The sequence below is a fragment of the Watersipora subatra genome, chromosome 5 (assembly GCF_963576615.1).
Source record: "Watersipora subatra chromosome 5, tzWatSuba1.1, whole genome shotgun sequence".
Taxonomy (NCBI): domain Eukaryota; kingdom Metazoa; phylum Bryozoa; class Gymnolaemata; order Cheilostomatida; family Watersiporidae; genus Watersipora; species Watersipora subatra.
Window position 1 is genome coordinate 47,872,355 of NC_088712.1, and position 21,679 is coordinate 47,894,033.

The following is a 21,679-nucleotide window of genomic DNA, read 5'->3' on the forward strand; positions in this document are numbered from 1 at the left end:
CAAAATACAGACATGACGCATTTATTTTATCTTTTTGCCTGGCTCACTGCGTTTAGCTACTCCATTATATTGCTCACTGCCAACTGTTGGAGATCAGGTTTGGTTTGCTCAGCTCTCTGATGTCTATACGTATGTCGAGCGTTTTTGAGTTTACGAACATTATATATTGTTATTTCATTTTTATTCAAGTAATGTGACCTACACACAAATAACACGCAACTAACAAAAATAGAGTGAGCAATAATAAGATCTGCAGGCAAGATTGTCTCCTCCTTTGTAACCTTCAGCCGTTTCATGTCACTAAAGGAAGAGCTGTCTAAGATTGGAAGGCGTCAGGAGTGATGTCAATATTTTGCCGATGTCTATCGATAAAGACATCAGCTACTTCATGTTTGCCAACTTCTCTGAGGGCTTTTTCAATATCAGCTACCTGTAAATGGCAAGATTAAAATTTACATTCTTTGTAAGAGCATCTAATACAATTGCTGTGAATATAACCTAGCCTTCCTAATAAAGTTTAAATATTTCTAACGTAATGAATGATAACAAACAATCACATTTGAAGTCTACGGCTGAGCAGGTAGTTCTGCAAATAGCTTAACGAATTTCTGGAAACTTGATAGAATTGCTGAAAAAGGTCAGCAGGCAATATGAGTCTACATGATCGTGAACATAATAGATTCAGTTCAGATTTGTTTTCTCTTCACCTATATTACTGAGAAGACAACTCAGACAAGTAGTGCAGTTTTCCTAAATGCAACATGCCCATATACTCAATATCATTGCATTATTTGTAGTATGTATGGCTTGTCGGCTATGTTACAGTACAATAGGCTTGTCTGAAGCTGTTTGAACATGGAAAAATTAGTAACTTTAGCAAAAAAGTAAGAACTGTTTCACTTCTTATTTCAATCATTAGATTCACCATTTTTCTTGAAAGGGATTCAGGAGTTGCTCTCAAACAGCATGGTAGTAAAGTAACTTGGCATCTTCAATTTATAAGTTAGCCATTGTTCAACACTGCTTGAACTGTGATTGGCCTATTCGTAGTTGCTAGAAAAATATTAGGGAGTTCAGGTCAAAGAAGTAACCTAATTGCAAAAATAACATTTTTGATCATTGCAATAACTTCTTAGAGGGTTGCAAAAATCAAAAAGATTTTATGTCAACAATGTGACTTGATGATACGTGTGAATATGCTCCTTTTAATGGTGTTCAACTTGATTGAAAAAATGACAAAAGTCAACTCATTAAATTGTTGACAGTATAAAATATCAGAGTATATATAGTTTGGAGGATCTATTTACCAAAATTTGAAAGTTGTTCATGACCAAGGCTGTAAAGCTGTGCATTGCTGATTCTGTTCCTACTGTTATTGAAAGTCGCATCCTTTTGGTGATTAAAAACTAATGCAATCTGTACTTACATAAGCTGTATCCAGCTTGATTAGAGCTTACCTTGTCTTTATCTTTAGCAGTTGCTCTAGCCACCTTCCATTCAAGTAACATCTGGTGGGTCAACAGGCTAGGAGGCCAGCCATTGTTCTCTACAAAAAATCAAGCGAGTTACTAAATTTCGTTGATTGTAAATATGGTAGCAGTTAACTTCGTAGCAACTTAATATTAGGATTTGCTGCTTTAAGAGTTGTCAACCCGATGATTTGTGCTCCAGATTCCTATTCCTAAATTACCACTAATTATTGCCCAAAGCAGAAACCAATTTCTATTAGCATAACAAATAATAATCATTGTCGAAATCAGCTTATTATGTGAGAAAACCTGACATGAACAATGTAAATAATTTTAATATTCCTCAAGCCATGTAGTCTGCTTTGTATTTTAGTAAGGACTGTTTGAGTACTAGGACAACATGATTTCAACAACAGACTCTAATAATTATACATGGCTCAAAAAGGTTTTCCAATGCATCTCAAAGAAAGTGTGGCAGTCACAAGTCCACAGTTTTGTAAAATTTTTATAAACTAGCATAGCTTCTAAGCGTCCGATCTACTACACATAGAGGCTACACAATTGAAGTACAAATGAGGCGTTCAAACTCTGATCTCATACTCTTATCAACTTTAATCTTTTCGCTAGGGAAACAACATTAATGTCTTTTATCGTTTCTGTGTGAAAACGGCTTTATGCTATTTGTGGTAGTTGATAAAGTCATTGCCTAGTAACTCAAGAAAAAGATATCAATGTTATCAAGTCTTAAATCTTGTGGGCAACATATTTATTTATGACCTATGATATCAAAATTTTGTCAAATTTACGACAAAAATAACAAAATTTTAAGTCATTTTTGGAAGATTTTGGCCAACAAAATGGTTAAGAGAAATACAGTAGCTTTGCCTCAATTAGGGTTCATGAATACCCGGATCTGGATACTCTAGTGATACCCAGCTGCATGGATACATGAGTACATGGTGCCAAATAGCCAAGTCGAGTAGTGTTTATTATCAGTGAATAAGCCTGTGTGGTGAGACATCAGCAAAATTGGTGTCCAAATTTTTTTATTTTTTTCATTTTGCTAAGCTCCAGTACTTAATACATGTAGTTTAATAGTTAGGTACCCGCAGAGAATTCAAAGCCTCCTTAATCCAGAATAGTTTTGTATAGGATATTTTTTCAATCAGTGGCCAGAGTGCTCACCGTAGATCTAGCAGTTTTTTTATTGAAAAAAGTTTTTCATAGATTGTGGAATCTACATAAAGTACTATTTTAATGGAAAACCAATAAAAATTTTAATATTTTTTTTTAATTCAGAAGTGTTTAGTTGTGTCTGGCAGAAAAATTCTCTCATCCATGTGATATAGCTAACTTACCTACAGCTTTACTCTTTTCCGATACAAAGTAAACAAAATGAAGTTTGACATTTCCATTAAATGACTTTAATGAAAATTTAATCAATCCTTTAAAATAAGGTGCCAAAACAGCAATCAAAATCATAGTAGGTGCAAATTAGATAGCGTACGGCTCACTTGTTTTTTAAATGAAAATGTAGAGTAAGGTCTTTGAAGAATGATAATAATATAATAATAATATAATAATTATTATTAATTATTATCAATAAAGAGTAATAATGAACAATAACAAATAATGAGAAAAAATAATGGAAGATAATCAACTTTGAAGTATTTTTTTCAAATAAAATTATCATACTAATTTGAATGAACAACAATTCATGAGTTTCACTTGGCTACTGATCAGAGTTAGCCATGGATATTGAGAAACAAAGATTACGAGTCAAATCAATCTACAAGATTTTTTTGCAGTTGCATTTTGTAATCATGGTCTTCACCTTCAAACTGTATCACTGACTGCTATCAACTTGTATAACAGGGTAGAAATTTAAAGGGTTCTCTCCATGATGGCTCATTCATATTTACTGTTTAATTTCTTTTGTCTCAGTTTTCTTTCCGTCTACATAACTCTTGATTTTAAACCTCTGACCTTTAGCCAACCTTGAATTTTTGTCTCGACAGTATACACTATTAGCAATAGCTTTTAGTACTGTCTAAATTACATGAATTCTTAAAAAAATTTATTTTTTCAAGGATAAATTTAGGAAAAAAAACTTCAGCTCACCCTTTTCAATTAGCAAACAAAAACAGCTGATATATTATGTACAGAAAGCCAACAAAATTTGAAGTCTTGAATTCTACTTTTTAATTATTTATACCTTTAGAGTCAATTCTAGCAAAAAGATAGTGCAAAAGCAGTGATTTAAAGAGGGCTCAGAGACAGGGATAAACATAACAGTCAGAAGAGTAAGTTACTAGGTATTAGTTAGAAATGATCATAATCTGAATAGAAAATATCCAGCTAGTAATGTTGATCATTGAAAAACTTTTATGTCAACGACAAACAGAACAATTAATTAATTAGCTTCTTAAGCTTAACCTCATCAACCAGCCGCACTAAACGACGCCGAAGATCAATTGTACGGCTACAAAATTCACATTTCATCTTCCTCAAAATCATGCCTGAACTACTGATTCTCAAAGTATTTCTTTTGACACGCTGATCAACATTCCTTCAATATACTGAATATTGCCCATCAAACATAATACACCATTAAAAAAAATCTTAAATAAAGACACATATCCTTTCTTCCGCTTGGATATCTCTGTTATTTAGCTTTGGGTAGGTTATTGAGGAGTTATCCTCCCTATGACTTACCAGCATCATCTTTCATTTGAATGATCCGAGTGGTGGGAATACAGAGCAACATGATGAATCGCAGATCTGAGTCTATTTCTTTTGCTAGCGTGTGAAGGCTGTTATCGGTGAGCACTGCTGGCTCGGGTCGCACTTTAGTTCCCGTTGGTACTACAAATAAAATCGCTTGACAACTATTAACCAGTAAATGACCTGTCTGTTCTGAAAACTAGACTCATGACATAATTTACAGCAAACAACGAAATTGTGCCAAGTGATTTACTTCTTACATCAGCAATTTGTAACACATAACTTGCTTTTTATTAGAACTGGTCGATAAAGTTCATTTAACCAAAGTGATGAAAAATCAATACTCGGCGTATCTATTTCCTGTTAAAAATATATTATTGACAATACCAAATATGAGTGAACAATGACAGCCATGCGTTGTTACTAACAAATGAAACTTGTATAACCACTATTCGCTATCCGCTGGTAGTCTCCGCACAATAAATTTTTGGTGATGCATTTGATGTGACTCATAATCTATTTTTGTCGCGAGCAATATGAAACTGCAACAGTCCCAGGAAATGGCCAATGTAAGTAAGCCTTTACGCCTTGTTGTAGTAATTGCTAAGAGCATTATCACAGATTAGATACCGCCACCTGCGAGGCTTACTAAACCCTAAACAGCATAATTCTTTCTATAGATAACAGCACAACGACACCAACATTAGCATTGTGAGAGATAATACAGAAGTCTGATGTTTTTGTTAGAATTACATAACAGTTGAAGCAGCTGCAGTTAGTAAAGAGGGGCCGGCTTATCGAAATCAAACTTAGTGAATCAAAATGGTTCTCGCTACTTCCTAATGTCTTATAAACATTCAATTCTGTATGCTGCATTTTGAACTCCAATTGAATCTCTTCAGCTGCCGTTTAACCACCCGGTTCGGTTGCTACCATCAACCTGGAGGAGAGCTGGCCCTAGTTGGTTAGAGCAGTGGCACTATCAACCATAGAGTTCAGCATGAATTACCATAAATTGCGAACTCGAAGTTTTATAAGATCAAGGTCAGAAAGGGGTTTTAGTTACATGAGAACCACAGCACCTGACTTGTATTATTACAAATGAATATCTTATAATTTACCGAACAAATAGCATAACAGGAAGAACTTTCCGTTCAATCATGACAGCGTGTAACGTAGAACGCAAAATAAATAAATTCTAGTATTGTTTTACTGAAAGCTGAAATGATTCTCTACTTTCCAATTTCCTCTACCATAGTTCATACGCAGTAGATTTAAACAAACTTTACACAACTAGGGCAAGCGTTTTGATAGAAATATACATGATGATAATTTCAACTCTACTTTTACTAGTAGCTAAAATTAAAACCCAAAATTGCTTAAACCAACCCAAGTACTAGTGGTGCTAGGAGAGACCGCGCGTACAAATCCATAACCGGGCATACAAACCAAACCAGTGATAACAATGTAAAGAAAACTATGATCCCTGCCAAGATGTACTTGACAAGTTAAGCTTGGAAAGTAGCTATTGAACATGAAATTTAATAAGCTTAAATCAGTGAAAGAAATTACCATAGCCAATAATCAATACTAGTAGATATTTTATGACGTTCTCTGGGACCAAACATAAACACTGCAACATATTTTTGCAAAATAAGTATAAGAAAATTGAGCTAAAAATTGATACATGAACTATAGTACAGAGAAAGCTTAAACACTCACCCTCCATTGCTCGATAGCTTTTGTTTACTGTGTCCACAATGGCTATATTTGTATCCATTGTTAGCTCGTTAGTGATACCTGAGAGCACTTGTTAGGTCCTGTCTAGCTACGCTTGGATACGAGCATGCGCAGCCAGTGAAAGGGTAACTGCAGTGAGGCAACAGGTGCTATGAAAGCAGTCTTTTGTGTAAAGAGTTTAATATTGCAATGCTGCAGATCACATTTTATTAGCGCCAAATTTAGACAACTAATATAATAGTGCCTATTCCAACCATGACTGGGTGCAGTCAAGTCTAATTATAGGTGTAAAATTTTGTTGTTTCAACAACTTTATAGTCACATGAATATATAACTTTTATAATCTCTTCATGTATTTATCCCAGAATGCAGTTTGTGTTTAGAATATTTTATATCTAGAAGAAATTTTATCGTAGGAAATTAGTGGGAAGCAATCAATCCATTATTATTCTCTCAAAAAACTAAAAGTTAATTTTTAATAATCATAAACACCTCTTCTAGAACACTAGAAATATATATCAATACTATATCAATACTATATCAATACTATATCAATACTATATCAATACTATATCAATACTATATCAATACTATATCAATACTATATCAATACTATATCAATACTATATCAATACTATATCAATACTATATCAATACTACTTGAACATAAAAATGCAGCAATATAACAAAATAAGATAACAATGACTAAGATATAAATTTTACATTTTACAAGGTAAACCAGAAAATTCTAATGGCTGCAAATTTTTCTCCGCCATTTAAAAAGAGTTTTGCTCAGAAAGCATTTTATGTCATACCTCAAGTTTCTTGTAACTAGAATAACTCCTGTACAGCAATTCGACTATAAGTGTATAATATAGAAATAGACATCTGTATTTGCTATTAAGGTACTAACAAAATACTGAACTAGACATCTGTATTGGATATTACAGCACTAGCAAGATACTGAAATAAATGTCTGTACTTGCTATTAAGGTACTAAAAAAATACTGAACTAGGCGTCTGTATTTGATATTACGGCACTAGCAAGATACTGAACTAAATGTATGTATTTGCTATTAAGGTACCAACAAAATACTGAACTAGACATCTGTATTTGATATTACAGCACTAGCAAGATACTGAAATAAATGTCTATACATGTATTTGCTGTCAAGGTACTAACAAAATACTGAACTAGACATCTGTATTTGATATTACGGCACTAACAAGATACTGAGCTAAATGTCTGTATTTGCTATTAATGTACTAACAAAATACTGAACTAGACATCTGTATTTGATATTACGGCACTAACAAGATACTGAGCTAAAGGTCTGTACTTGCCATTAAGGTACCAACAAAATACTGAACTAGACTAGCTTGCTGCCATACACTCTTCTAGTTTAAAAACACTTACTCTCATAGAGCGCTGCCTCACACCTCTCCTATTGCTGCCGCATACTCTCATCTTAATGTTTTTCAGTTCTTAATCCACCTGCCTTCACTTTGGACCAATCAGGGCTTAATTACAACAAAGAGGAACCAATCACCGACCTACTAGACAATTGTCATATTTATCAACAGCCGCAATACTGGAATACATAAAGCACCTTCCTTGTTTTATAGGCTCATTTAATCTATATGTTGATGACATATAAAGAAACTAATAATTGTGCGGCAACCATTTTTCTGAAAATCTAAAACTTATGCGACACTGCTACAAATAAGAGACGTTATTTCAGAAAAGAAACAAGCCGATGCAGTGAGGGTTGTTGAAGCAATATTTACGAGCAAAACTTAAGGGTTGATTTATGGGAACTGACCAGTAGCGATTGCTGGGAGATGTACTTTATTCAAAGCCATGCACTGCAGATAACTTTGAAACAATTAGGAGATAACATCTGACAGGTATTTGTTTTCATCATTTATTCAAATAACACAAGTTAAGTCAGGTGGCCTCACTTAAAATTGATTTGAGCAGCTCTGTGTAAAACCTTTGCATGCCTAAATGTGTGGCCAGTTCTTGGCTGGCTTTGTTCTACTATTGAAATGAACTCAATTCTTGCAAATATCTGCATTGCATTATGGGATAATAGAATGATTTTTGTTTTGTTGTATGGGTAGTAGCGATTCCAGATGAGCATCAACGTGCAATGCCAGCGCTGGTTCAGGTCTTGCAATAAACCTGCGTATTGTTGTTCCAGTGTTGATACATCCCCCAAAAGGCCCAATAGGCTCGGCCCAAAGATCATGTTTTATGGGGGCTTTCAGACCATGGGGCACTGCCAGTGAATTTGCTACTTTAGGGGGGTTTCCACAGCCAAGCCAGTGAGAGGGCCCGTTTCTCATAGCTTTCTTCCCACTGTTCAATGGTGATTTTGAGGTCAAAACAAGCTAAATTCCCTAGCAGGAAATTATTTTTATAGCTTCTGAATCATATTGGATGTTTAGCAAGGCGTGGAACCTGGGCGCCCCCTAGGGAACTCCCAGTGTTTAGAGGGTGTATTTCAAATTAACCAACCAGGTGATTGGGGGTACAATATCCAAGTCTGAGCCTAGCCAGGTGGGTGTTTCTTTCAGAGTATCAACCCTGGGATTGTTGTCCTTTAAAAAGCCTAATTTCGTGTTCGTGTTTCGTGTAGCTTTCAACAGCTATAGGAAGGGGTTTATATCATTCCTGGTTGCAGATATATTACTTCATATGTACAAATCCACTATCTCATTTCAGACTCACGTCTCATCGCGGAAACTTGACTTTTAAGGCTTTTACTGTATTGTAAGGTTCAAACTTATGGTTCGTTTTATCTCATGTTCTGTTTTATATTTCATGAATTATGTGAATCAACAAAACTACTCGAGTTCTTCATAAGCGATGATCTTACAAGGTCTAAATATATTGAATTTGTTTGCAACAAGCTGTCATTAAACATGCTTCTTTTGAGACAGCACAGATATTTCATAACTAGAAAGACAGCGCAGTTCTTATACTTTTAGTTTATACACCTTTGTGTGATCAATGACATTGATATATATTTCTCGGTTTCACCATGCTGACAGCAGATAGAATATTCCTCGAACAGAAATCTATAAAAAGACTTGTGCACTACCAATCACATATTCTAGCTCACTACACTTCACAAAAATCTTTAAACATTTTACCTTATCCCAAACTTGCTTGTTTCTGCATTTCTGTTACAGGTTTCAAATTACTGCGTAAACTATGCCCAGTATATTTGTATTTATCTTTCCACACATGTAACAAACATTGTTTTCTGTATCCACAACCATATGTTTTATGAACTTTCTGTTACTACAAGCATCAATCCACTATCCCAACTCCCCAACAATACTAGTAGACTACCAACTTAAAACACTTTTGTTCAACTCACTCAATCATGTAACGAAAAATATGATATTGTTGATGATTACCAACACCAATAAAAAGGTTATATATGCAATATATGTAATCTATATAATAATATATATAATAATATATAATAATATATATAATAATATAATAATAAATGTAACTACTAACGTACTGTATTATCAACACAAAAATAGCTTAAACAAAATTTTCTATTTTGTTTAGCATAATTTACTTACAGTGATATATTAACTTAGTGTTATTTCTAACAACATCCCAGAAATCAAGGAAAGTATGTCACTAGATTATGTAAGGCTGGTAGAGTTTGGTGATTGACATTTAAAATACTATCAGATGAAACACTGTGATAGTTGCTTAATTTTGGACTAAAATGATGCGAATTAGTTTTAAAATTATAATTTATGGACAAAATGGAAGCACAATCAGCTACCTCAGCAGTTTTGCTGCCGTAGGTTGGCATAATCAATCAGTCAATCCACAAGCGCCCTGACAAAAGACAATTCATAGGCAGTGTTTTAAAATGATAATACACTATTGGTGCAAAGAGCAGCATACAGATTAGCAAACACTTAAAAGCAATTAGATCATCTAAAAGCAAATTTTGGACAAAGGGCAAACCATTGGCCGGGTTTAAAGTGATAATATTAATGCATATTAATGTATAAATGAACACACAGCTCAACAGTCACTTATAAGCAATTAGAACATCAAAAAGCAAATTTGTTTTTGATTATAAGGAGGCGTTAAAAGAGCTGTACTGATGTAGTCATTGCAAGAGCAGTGCATTCTTGCCTTAAAGCCATTGACTGCATTCCTTACAATTGTGTATAACACAAAGACTGCGGATTAAACAAATATAACCTTTATACTTCTACATAGAGACTGATTGAACTACACTCATTAGCATATGATAGCATGTGTTTTATTACACTACTTGATCTTATCATAGAGAAAATTACTGGTACTAAGGAACTCAGGCACAGATATGGGTACGCCCACTAGCTAATGTCAAGTTGTTGCAAGCATGGTAGCGCTGATCCATGTCTTGTTAGTAGGAGTACTAGCTGCAGTGTTAGCTCTCTTCTTGGGTGCTTCTGGACCTTCTTGCCCTTCGCCAGAAGACATACAGACAGATTATGTCAAAGCCCACTTCAACCTTCAGAAGTTTCAAGGAGTTTGGTAAGCTTGACATCTCTTCCTTAAAGGTTGACTTGCAACAAAATTCACATAACAGTTAAAGTATTTGGTATCAAAAGATTCACCATGTCTTACTCTGCCGTGTTGTAGGTGCAAAATATGTGAAAATGTGATTACAAGCTCTTAAAAGCTCAAAAATGAACAGTTAATCGCAGCCATCATGAAAACGCCGTAGATTGGAATCCCTTTCCAAAACGGCTCAAATGTGACGTAGTTGAACGCGATGGTTTCTGTTTACACTTTCGTGCAACCTCAATTGTCGAAATGGTTTCACAAATATACTTCACGCATTCAAGAAAACCATGTCTATTGTCCTTACGCCTCCATTTCATCATCTTTGTAACGCTGTCATTTTGAGAACTGATATCTCAAAACCTACCATAAAAATTCGTTTAATTTTTTAACTTTAGCTCGAAGGAGTGCATATCATCCTCTGATAAACATAACACGAGCCTGTTGGTCAAATGTGATAGTTGAAAAATGCTGCAGAAATTGTTCGCGCTGTTTGGGAGGAAGTATGGGTCACATGATCAGATTATGACTAGATGATTAGACCAAGCCAAAACTAAACTGTACAGTAGCGAGCACCTATATTTGATACAGGCTTTTTGGTAGAACCCGAAGTGTTTGTCATAAACTAGTGCTACAAGACGTTTTATATAGAGTCTTTTATTGGCTTTTAATTTTACTTGATAACATCACATGTCAAAGCAGTAACCAAAATGTTTGAGAACGTCGTCAAAATAAAGAGATTCCAAACTACGGCGGTCTCGTGTGGCTGCGATTAACCGTTTGTTTTTGAGCTTGTATCATGTCCACATATTTTGCACCTACAACACAGCAGAGTAAGACATGGTGAATCTTTTGATACCAAATAACTGTAATTTTGTTGCAAGTTGACCTTTAAGAGAAGCCAGTTTGAGTCGAAAAAGATTTTGGTCAACGGGTAGATGAGTAACTAGGTGTAATATCTTATGTGAATGGAAACTCTGCAAAAACTGCTGGATACAAAGAACTAATATTTATAGTACCCATGCATCCGACTATGAATTTTATGACGAGACAACGAATTTGTCTTTGCATAAGCTGCCTACCCAAAAAAGCTGTTTCTACAGTTTGCAAGTTTCTGCAGAATTTTTGTTCGTAGAAGTTATTGCTACGAATAACCAATAGAGAATTTCAGACAATTTACTGCCTTGAGTTTGAGTGCCTTTTGTAGAAGTTTACACCATTACCATAATTGAAAATTATTTTGAATCTGTTCTGATGTCCTGTTAGCAACTCTAAAACCTTAATTATCGAGCTCTGTCACTCACGGAGTGATTATCAATAATATTTGTTATCGAACCTTCTTTACCATTCTGTCAAACTTTTTACCTCACACTGCTTAAGACTTTAGTATGAGCAGACTAATCAATTCACATTTCTTGACAATGTATTGCTAAAACAACACCAAATGCACAGGTATTCGTGGCTTTGCTGTAAGGGAGGACAACTATGACACTAGGTCAGCATACCTTTGTTACTAGCGCACTGCCTTCAGTCAAGATGACACAATAAACTACAGGAGTGTATTTACTTGTGTGCGGTTTACTTTGTGTGCGTGGTCTCAGCTTGAAAGATGCGCATACCAGAGAAATAGCAGAAATCACATGACAAACAAGTCATTAATCTATCCGCATCAGTCCTGGCGACATGCCAGCAATCTGCATATTCTAACTAACGTTGCTACTAACTTGACCAGAGCTACTTATGTGAACTGCAATATCGCAATTATTACAGGTATGAAGCAGCTTACCACGACTGGACTCAGCCAATCAGTGTATGCGGTTGTATGAGGTCTGTCAAGCACTACCGACCAGAAGTTAAACATATATTTGATAATTTCACTCTCCACTGCCAGGGGGACCACTACTTCGCCAACTTAACTTTTGACCTAACAGGTAGCAAACCCACATTCACTCTTCTAAAAAGTGTTAACATCTCTTGATATCTATATTCATCAATTCAACTTGGTCCTTGTGTGTGTCTGTCTGCGTGTCCGTGTAAACGCTAGGCGTCTCCACATTTGTTGACCGATATCATCCAAACTTCACACGCATGTGCTCCGTGCCTTCCACCAGGTTGCCAAAAGTATTTAGCTTCAAAACTCTGTCTGGTGTCTCAGAACCAGTCTACCTGCTGGCTATCCGATTAAAAATAAAAGATGTTTTGAGCATCACCATGCTTTCATCTAGTCTCTCATAACTGTCATCGACCTGCATAACGTTGTTATCACCTGGTGCTTAAGTTCTATGCAGGTACTTATTGTGACCTATAGCATTGATGACCTCAAAGGTGTTGGCTACATGAGCAAAAGCTGTGCATTTGACAAATAGTTTTCAGTCTAACAAATCTAACATCCATTCACTGTTTTTGCTACTTGAAGAAGCTTCGATGTCTATGCTAATTTATTAACATACATATAGTCATTTTACTTCAAAAAGTTTCATTACCTAGAACTGGTTTTAGGTAAAAGTATTGGTCACATGACAGGAAGGTGGAATCTGGGACCAATTCAGCTTATCGCCATTCCGAATACAGTGGTAGCTGTAGGTGTGGATGTGACTACTGGGGAGTACGAGTGGGTCATAGAATACCAGTGTGTCGAGGTTTGGAAACATGTCTTGTTTGCTGGTTAGTATTCTCTCCTTTTTCCAATCCAGACAATTGAAAAAACAGAGCATGCTGATCATTTTGTGCAATGAAACATTAGGGTCAATAACAGGAAACTAATTTAAAAAAAGTAGATGTACACCAAAATATTTTTCCTGTTAATCTATAAAATTTAGTCTATTTCAATAAATTATACAATATGTTTGATAGTTCACGTTTGATTACCCATAATACTGTCTTTCGAACCTTTTTCATCGTGTGGTCAAACTTTCTGACTTCACACTGCCCAAAACAATTTGTGTAAGCAGATTAATCAAACCATATTTTTTGGTCCTAGGCAACATCAAAAGGTACCGACATCCATTCCTTTGCTCCAAGAGAGACAATTTTGACACTAAGCTAGCATGCCTGAACTGCTTGTCAAAAATATCCAATCCAACGATAACCTGTTTGCAAATGGGCAAAAATTAGAATAAGTTTTTAAACTGAAGATTATGAAAGCAATACACCTACTGTATTGGTGTTGCATATTCCAGATCCATTAGCCGATTGCCACTAAACACAACCTAACAATATTACAGTTAAACAAATTGAACCATTTTGTTTTTCTTGATATGAGCATGGATGCTCGGCGAGAACGTTTTTTTTAAAACGATTCGATAAATAACAGAAATATTGAAAATGTGTAATCATAAAGCTAGCTTTGTGCATAAGATATAGCTTTATTTCAGTTGGCTGTTCATAAAATACATCCCTGAGCATCATAGAATCTGTCTGAAATGGGAAGCCCTATTTGCAAGGAGCTCCTGTCGGGAGAGGCATGGCTTACAACAAAGGAGTTGTCTTATACTTTGGTATTTAATATTTTGCGAAATGATAAACAGCAATTCCTACTAATAGACTTTTAAGTGGAATACTTGTTAGGATGAAAACGACTGGCAAAGTTTAATGTTTACTATAATAAGAACTGTGCTGTCTGTCTGTCCAAAGTCATGGTTGACGGTTGGGAAAAAAGATTGTCGTGAATGAGATTCAAACACACACTTTCAACTTGAGGTACTGACGCTTAATCGACTGTGTTAATCGACCTGGGTCTAGCGTTTTGGAATAATTGTATGTACATGTATAGTTATAAGTTATAACAAATGATGACCTCTCACAGTGCTCGCGACTGCCAGCGTACTAGTAATAATAGTAATAGCATGTGGTACTTTTATTGCAGGAGTGAACTTCTATCATAGACACAGAGATGTGCCTTCAGAAGTACTACAGTCACTAATCTCTATAGCTAGACAACAAGGCATTGGATACTGGTTGGATCACGGGCTAGGAATAACTGTTGTTGACCATTCCAACTGCACGTACCCACCTATCGATGAAGAGGTGACAACAAGACTAAACCAGGATGCTTCTAAGCAACAGGATATAAAGTTGAAGGAAGATTCTGCGTAGTGCTAGTTGAAGATAGACTGAGTACACTGAGCTTCATGTAATTGGACAACTCTGGATCACAGTGTATTTTCTTCTCTATTCTGATGAAAGCTACATGGATATTTTATTATACTTTTGCTGCCATAGCTGTTGAAAGCAATGCATGCGGTTGTTTGATAGAATAACATGACAATCGATGACTATGCTACCTCATAGCAAGCTTGCTGTTAGACTAGAGGTAAGCAAATGCGTAACACAGTTGCTAGACTCAGTTTCTACTAGCCAGTTTAATGAAAATTAGGAATTTTGAATAAAGAGGTAATGAAGAGTGCACATTTTTTTAGAACAAGCTATTTAAATCAAATTTTTTACGAATTCCAAAATTATATATTAAATATAATTTAGTATAGAAACACCAGAACTTGAATGTTTTTTAAAATAATATATTTATTGCAAAGTAGATTATACCTTTACATCCATAGTCTTGCATTCTTCAGGACACATAAATAAACCTTGTGAATATAATTATTTCAATAGTGCAGTAAACGCCATAACAAACACTTCAAAATATTCCAATGGAAATCTAGGTCAACATGGTCTCGGGGATAAATAAATACCAGTGCAGACATGAAGAACTAAACATGTACACAAGCGGCCAGCGAACTTGCTCAAAAACACAAGTACATATATCTTACATGTGTACATATAACTTACATATGTACATATAACTTACACATGTACATATAACTTACACATGTACATATAACTTACACATGTACATATAACTTACACATGTACATATAACTTACATATGTACATATAACTTAGACATGTACATATAACTTACATATGTACATATAACTTACATATGTACATATAACTTAGACATGTACATATAACTTACATATGTACATATAACTTACATATGTACATATAACTTAGACATGTACATATAACTTACATATGTACATATAACTTACATATGTACATATAACTTACATATGTACATATAACTTACATGCGTACATATAACTTACACATGTACATGTAACTTACATATGTACATATAAATTACATGCGTACATATAACTTACACATGTACACATAACTTACACAAGTACATATAGCATACACGTGTACATATAACTATCACAGTGTCATGCATGTATAACTTTTTATTTGCTTCAGCAATTATGAATAAAAGGATGTTATTTGGTATGCCAAAACGAAATGAGATGACAGAAATCATGAATTATTGAGTGAACTGAACAAGTGTTTTAAAAGTTGGTAATCTAATAGCTTTGCGGTAGAGTCGATTAAGATGCTTTGGACAAAATAACCCGAATGCTAAAATAGGGCAATCAAAAATGCCAATAGCAATAATTTCTGTTCAAAATTGAGACGACTTTTATACGTATTTGATATCAAAATTTTTCGATCACAATTAATATACAACTGTACGAAGATTTTTTGGACATGATATATTCCTGATTAATTTTTCTAATAGTAGACAACTTTCATAATAGATTCGACAATTTATGTCAAAATTAATATTCAACTCGACATTCAAATGGAATGACAACTCCTAATAAACCTATAATATTCCATATGCAGTTCTAAGATCGAAATACTCTGCAAAATGCCATTGATATAATATTGAGCTAGCTGAAGGAGAAAGTGTGATGCGAAGATTTGAGATAGAAAAGAGCAGGGTTGCAAAAGTGCAGGGGTGAAAAGCAGGGTTACAAAACCGCAAGATTGGAAAGCAGGGTTCAAAAGTGCAAAGGCGGAGAGCAGGATTACAAAGGTGCAAAAGCGGAGAGCAGGGCTATAAACTTGAAGAAGGAAGCAAGGCTAAAAGGTGAACGTATTGAGAGCAGGTGTAATAAATGAAGAAGCATATTATAGACAGTGAGGGGTAAAAAGCAAAGAAGTGTAGAGCTGGAACGTAACAGTAAGTCAGAGAGAGTCAAGCAGTAAAGTTAGAAGCACCATGTTCATAATTTTCATGGTTTTGTACTGAAGAATAGAGAAAAGTAGTGGAGTAATTTGTTTATATCATAATATTATCTGTACATGTTGAGGGATCATATTATAATAAGTAACATTGAGAGGTTGTGCTCCTGGTTCCCAACTCTCGCACAGTGCTCAATTCCTTTGGAGCAAAACATAACAACTGTTCTGTATCCAGAACATGTCTGGAGGTTTTGTGACCTCAAAAAACAGAAAGGAATTGAGTGTAAAATAACAGTTGCCATGGATTCGATCACATGCCACTCACACTAAGGGCTCGGCTACTCCATAGACATCAATATTTCAAGAATATGTTAAAGTAGCCTATTATGTTTGCGCTGCAGTGTTAGCATTTGTCTCTCCAGCTTTTTTCTCCTTGCCATAGCCCAAATACCTCCAGTCTTCCTTGGTCATCAGATTGTGGTCCATCCGACACTGGAGGTAGTCTTTGGATAGATCACGGCACTGTCCATTCTCCATGTCTTTATCATTTAGACAATTCATATATCTACAGATAGTTGGTCAGATATGAAATTCATAAAACTTATTGGTTTGTCGAGAGTATGGGGTTAGTTTATGGACATATTGGAATACCTTGAGCAGTCTCACATCACCCGACAAATCCTAGCAGAGAAGCAATGACGTTCAGTCAAACACAGGTAGATGTTGAGAGACGGGTAGCCAGAACTAGACATCACACGTATTGAGATAAATTAAGAGTCAGGTATAAGACTATAATGAAATCTGCTAATAAGAAGACCTGATAGATTGTAAGAGATGGTAAAAGATGCCATGAAAAATCTCAGCAGAAGCATGAACGCCATGCAACCAAGAATAAACATTAGATAACAACAAGCATCAAACAGTGCTTGGGTATACATAAACAACAGATCAATCAATCAGATCAGTCTTTATATCTATGTATATAATATATATATATATATATATATATATATATATATATAAGTAAAAGCGTAAAATCCGAGCAGAGTGCTCAATAATAAAATCAGAGCGAGTTAAAATCAATAAAAGAGACTATAACTTTAGATAAAACACTTTATTACTATTAGTTTCATGCTTGGTAAGAGCAATCTTACTAGCTTATTATCTTATATAATCATCAGAGATGATTGCTCTTACCAAGCATGAAACTAATAGTAATAAAGTGTTTTATCTAAAGTTATAGTCTCTTTTATTGATTTTATATATTTATATATATATTTCTCAAAGTATGTCCGTATGTATGTCTGCATTCCAGCTATAGCAATTATTAGAATAACTGTAGCTGGACAACAATGCTGACGCAACGTCATGGAGTACCGTCATTAGAAGCCTAGCAGCTTACTGGAATTTTCCATTGGCAATGTGCCAGGCTAATAGCTTGAAAGTTACAGTTGTTTGACAAAGTTTTAACATTTTTACAATTGTTTTTATTTTTCTCCTAATTTATTTCAACTACACAAAACACTTCTCTCATAATATGTAGTTTGAAAGGAAGAATGGGAAATGTTGTTATATGTTAAATATAAATCAATTTTCTGTCCAGACTTTTTTTATTACTCGGGCAACGCCGGTTAGCACAGCTAGTGTATATATATATGTATATAATGGTAGAGCAAGACGGGCAAGTTTGATAAACTCAAACATTCTCATTGATATCAATTGTATGACAGATTCATGCCTAAAATCAAGTTCTATTGGTTTCCAATCAAGATTGTGCTTGTTTGTTCTGCGTTAATCGGGACTAAACAAGATTCTCGGAGAAACTGTTATTCAAAGATATAATAATTGTATTATGTCTAGCCTTCATAAAAATAATGTCTCAACCAAAAATAACTCGCTCTCGTTTCAACCATTTTAAAAGGCAGGTGACTAGTCTTTGGTCTAACTCAAATTTAAAAAAGGAAAAATGTATTCATTATTTTTTGAAACTTATTTACATGAGTTTCCAAGCAGTTTTAATCAGAACACAAGTTGTTTAAAAATCACAATGTCTGCCATTATTAAACTCAAATTATCACACTATTTCATATCTCAGATGGTTTGAAAAACTAAACAAGAATGGGAATCGTCTTTCTAAGATAATTGAGAAGACAACTAAAAATCAGAACAGTTCAATACCACTGACTTCATCATAGCCTCCTTGCACACGCCCTGATGGTCTAGAGGAAAGCTGCCCTTATCGGGGGGCTTAGGTTGTAGCCTTCGCTGAGTATAGAGAGTAGCATTCATTGTGGAACAGCTGCAATTAAATCAGTTTGTCTCACCTTCCACTTTATAGCCATGGAAAAAGGGTTTTTGAGGAATGAAGTCTTCCATAGACAAATTTTAAGATATCATTATCACACGATGGCCTCACCCAGACTTAACGCAAACACGTGAATTTTCATCACAATGAATATCTTTTGAAACAAGAATGAGGGCTGAATTAAAGTAATGCCTTCTAACATGAGAAGACAAAATATAATAGGAACAGAAAATGATAAGCCATTTCGTTGAACCTAATTTTGAAAGAAATATTATAACATATTACTACACTTGCACTGTTCTGCAAATGTGACTGGCTGCAATAAAGACATCTTATTTCAACAGTTTAATCAAAGTCTGGAAACCAAATTTTTAAAGTATCTTTTTGCAAGACTCAAAAAGGACACATTGGTTGCAGGCACTATGAGGACAGTTACACGTGGTTTGCTTCATCCTTTCAAATGATAATTTTCCTACGACATTTTAATAGTTAACTCTGCAAGTCTTTACATAATCGAATAGTCAGTAAAAAACAGACAAGCACTAATAATTGTTGTACTCTCAACTGCAAGTTTGAAGTAGTTTTGAAAATGCCATGAAATAGTGAAATTATAGTCTAGATCATTGGCCATACTGAGTTTAAAAAATTACTATTTAAATGCGAATTTTGATAAATAGGTTTAATCTACAATTGAATTTTGATAAATAGGTTTAATCTACAATTGAATTTTGATATATAGGTTTAATCTACAATTGAATTTTGATAGTTTCTTCCCTATTCATGAGAACAATTTACCAATCACTCATCAAAACAAACTCATTATCGATTACGTGAGGCTTCTTGTGGATTGTGGGACTATATTGGTAGAATGTTAGCAACAACCTGTTTAACCTCAATGTTAAATAACCAGGTTTGAACATAAAAAAGGTGTTAGAACCATCAGAGTTCCATATAACTCTGAAATCTATTTGCATAGAGATCAATATATTCTAATACATTGATGTATTAAAACTGAGCAGAATGTTGATGTTCAATAATTGTTAAAACTGCTTTTACCACTACTACAGTTACAGAATCTCTTTTACTTGACTAATATTGCAAGTCTTTGTCATGTTATGACAAAAATGGAAATAGTTTTCAAACTCATCCAAATTTGTACTGGTTCAGTTGTGATATAACCCGATAACAATAACACAGCTAAAATACAGAATTCTGTTAGTAAATGATAATTTTTTAAACACGGTAGCTGTCAGTGCGATAACAGCTAGTTGATGAAGACAGCACATATTTTTTCTGTAGCATGATTCTACTAAACATAAACTACATAAGTGAAAATGCATAAAATATGGGAGCCGAGTTAAAGGAAATCGTTATCAACTATGAGATGAGATTATGTAGCAGATTTTAAAGACTGAAGCATTGTTTGCAGCGATGTAACTTTTTTCGTGTTTAAAAACCATACAGTTAGTTATATTCTGATTAACTTTTTAAAGCCAATTTTTCGTACAATACACAATTTAGTGTTGTGACATTATTTTTGCCGTGGTTTACCATTTACTATCTTTGTGGGTTTAGCAAATAACTCAACAATATAGCCCTAGTGTACAACTACTCAACAAAAGAAGTCATTAAAAGACATCATGGTGAAGTCCAGATGTTGACTGAGACCCTGTATTGTAACAATGTATCTCACTATATTGTTCCCTTTTTAAGAACTGTAACAATCTCTCCAATAAGTCTTTGGACTTGACTGCGCTTGACTATACAACTAGTATAGGTTGGCACACATTATTACATTGCTTGCTATGACTAAAATTGTTTTGGAAAAATAAAGTTAATCATCTAAAGCTCTCTAAACCTCTTAAAGTCTTTTTTTCCTGTGATTAATCTTGTGGTTGATTCTAGGCATCCCGGGTTCTGTTCCTGATACCGATGGCGAGTGCCCTTTAATATCAACAGTAAGGCATCTGAGGAAGATGTTGAGAGCTGTTTTAGTGTGGGTGATGAGGTGTGGGTGAAACCATACATCCATAGTGCACAAAACAGTAGACGCTAAGTTAGGTTACCAGCGTCATCTCTAAGCACACGGTGCGTGTGGATGGCATGCCTAAGGCGTGTGAAAGATGTCAGGCGACAGCGCTACGACAACGACAGAGATACTGGCTAGGTCAGCCATGAACTTGTCAGTGACATTCGACCTAGACCATCGGATTTAGGCGGCAACCACTTCCTGGAAGCGAATGCCATCGATACGCAGTCTGTGGAGATGACTATTGACCGGGTATTGCCTGTCGGGTCTTTAGGTGAGGCCAATGGCAAGGCAGTAGAGAACCAGAGAGGCGACGGGCCTTAGATGTCAGCTGAGGAAGTCGAACCCGGATTTGATGCAGACAGGCCAGTGGTCGAGGCAAACAGACTGCCTGAGCAGCATGAGCCGCCGAGACGGTCGCATCGTGTGCGACAGCATCCTGCGTATCTGGACGACTATGAGTGCTAATCACTTGAGACTAATGCATCTTTCTTGTGAGTTTTGTAAGAAGCTGGGGAAGATGTGGAATATTATGTGAATATCCGAGGCTTTCCTGTGATTAGCCAGTAATTCAAGAAGCTGGCTTTTATGGAAAACAAGGGCTTTTAAAAAACTGATTTTTCACAGAAAGGTTGAGGGACTATCTAACAGGTCTCACTATACAAACGAGTGTAAACCAGATGCTTAGAAGAGAAGCCTCAGTGAGGAGAGCAAGTGAGCTGATATACTGAGTTGCCGTGCTTTTGCTGACAGGAAATCTGCGTGTGGTGGTCTGGCAAAGAGTT

At 35.2% G+C, this 21,679-nt stretch overlaps 3 protein-coding genes across 4 annotated transcripts; 1 reads left to right on the top strand and 2 right to left on the bottom strand.

The window, feature by feature from the left end:
- Positions 1 to 291: 291 nt before the first annotated feature.
- On the bottom strand, positions 292 to 7,394 carry LOC137396253 (uncharacterized). 2 transcript variants are annotated; one of them, XM_068082443.1, is made up of 5 exons: positions 7,351 to 7,394; positions 5,916 to 6,062; positions 4,185 to 4,334; positions 1,458 to 1,546; positions 292 to 430 (listed from the first exon to the last, which is right to left on the bottom strand). In XM_068082443.1, exons 2-5 carry the CDS (start codon positions 5,971 to 5,973, stop codon positions 317 to 319), a joined length of 411 nt encoding a protein of 136 aa, XP_067938544.1. In that variant the 5' UTR covers positions 5,974 to 6,062; positions 7,351 to 7,394; the 3' UTR covers positions 292 to 316. The 2 variants fall into 2 exon arrangements, with proteins under 2 accessions (XP_067938544.1, XP_067938543.1); XM_068082442.1 differs by having other exon boundaries at positions 7,278 to 7,368.
- A 2,944-nt stretch (positions 7,395 to 10,338) lies between these two features.
- LOC137396832 (uncharacterized) lies at positions 10,339 to 15,052 on the top strand. Its single transcript, XM_068083143.1, has 4 exons — positions 10,339 to 10,500; positions 12,301 to 12,461; positions 13,030 to 13,194; positions 14,396 to 15,052. The coding sequence occupies exons 1-4, from the start codon at positions 10,346 to 10,348 to the stop codon at positions 14,623 to 14,625; spliced, it is 711 nt and encodes a 236-aa protein (XP_067939244.1). The 5' UTR covers positions 10,339 to 10,345; the 3' UTR covers positions 14,626 to 15,052.
- Positions 15,053 to 16,677: 1,625 nt separating this feature from the next.
- On the bottom strand, positions 16,678 to 18,864 carry LOC137396778 (uncharacterized). Its single transcript, XM_068083087.1, has 2 exons — positions 18,746 to 18,864; positions 16,678 to 17,125 (listed from the first exon to the last, which is right to left on the bottom strand). Exons 1-2 carry the CDS (start codon positions 18,847 to 18,849, stop codon positions 16,945 to 16,947), a joined length of 285 nt encoding a protein of 94 aa, XP_067939188.1. The 5' UTR covers positions 18,850 to 18,864; the 3' UTR covers positions 16,678 to 16,944.
- Between the last annotated feature and the right edge of the window lie 2,815 nt (positions 18,865 to 21,679).

Bases quoted from the DNA above. Each gene is read 5' to 3' on its own strand.
- LOC137396778 (XM_068083087.1), bottom strand. From the start codon at position 18,849: ATGAATGCTACTCTCTATACTCAGCGAAGGCTACAACCTAAGCCCCCC. The intron at 17,126-18,745 runs GTCAGTGGTATT...AACTATCTGTAG, and splicing joins TGCAAGGAGGCTATGATGAA to ATATATGAATTGTCTAAATG.
- LOC137396253 (XM_068082443.1), bottom strand. From the start codon at position 5,973: ATGGATACAAATATAGCCATTGTGGACACAGTAAACAAAAGCTATCGA. The intron at 4,335-5,915 runs GTGAGTGTTTAA...TTTTATTTGTAG, and splicing joins AAGCTATCGAGCAATGGAGG to TACCAACGGGAACTAAAGTG. The intron at 1,547-4,184 runs GTAAGTCATAGG...GATTTTTTGTAG, and splicing joins TCAAATGAAAGATGATGCTG to AGAACAATGGCTGGCCTCCT.
- LOC137396832 (XM_068083143.1), top strand. From the start codon at position 10,346: ATGGTAGCGCTGATCCATGTCTTGTTAGTAGGAGTACTAGCTGCAGTG. The intron at 12,462-13,029 runs GTAGCAAACCCA...AACTGGTTTTAG, and splicing joins CTTAACTTTTGACCTAACAG to GTAAAAGTATTGGTCACATG. The intron at 13,195-14,395 runs GTTAGTATTCTC...CTTTTATTGCAG, and splicing joins GAAACATGTCTTGTTTGCTG to GAGTGAACTTCTATCATAGA.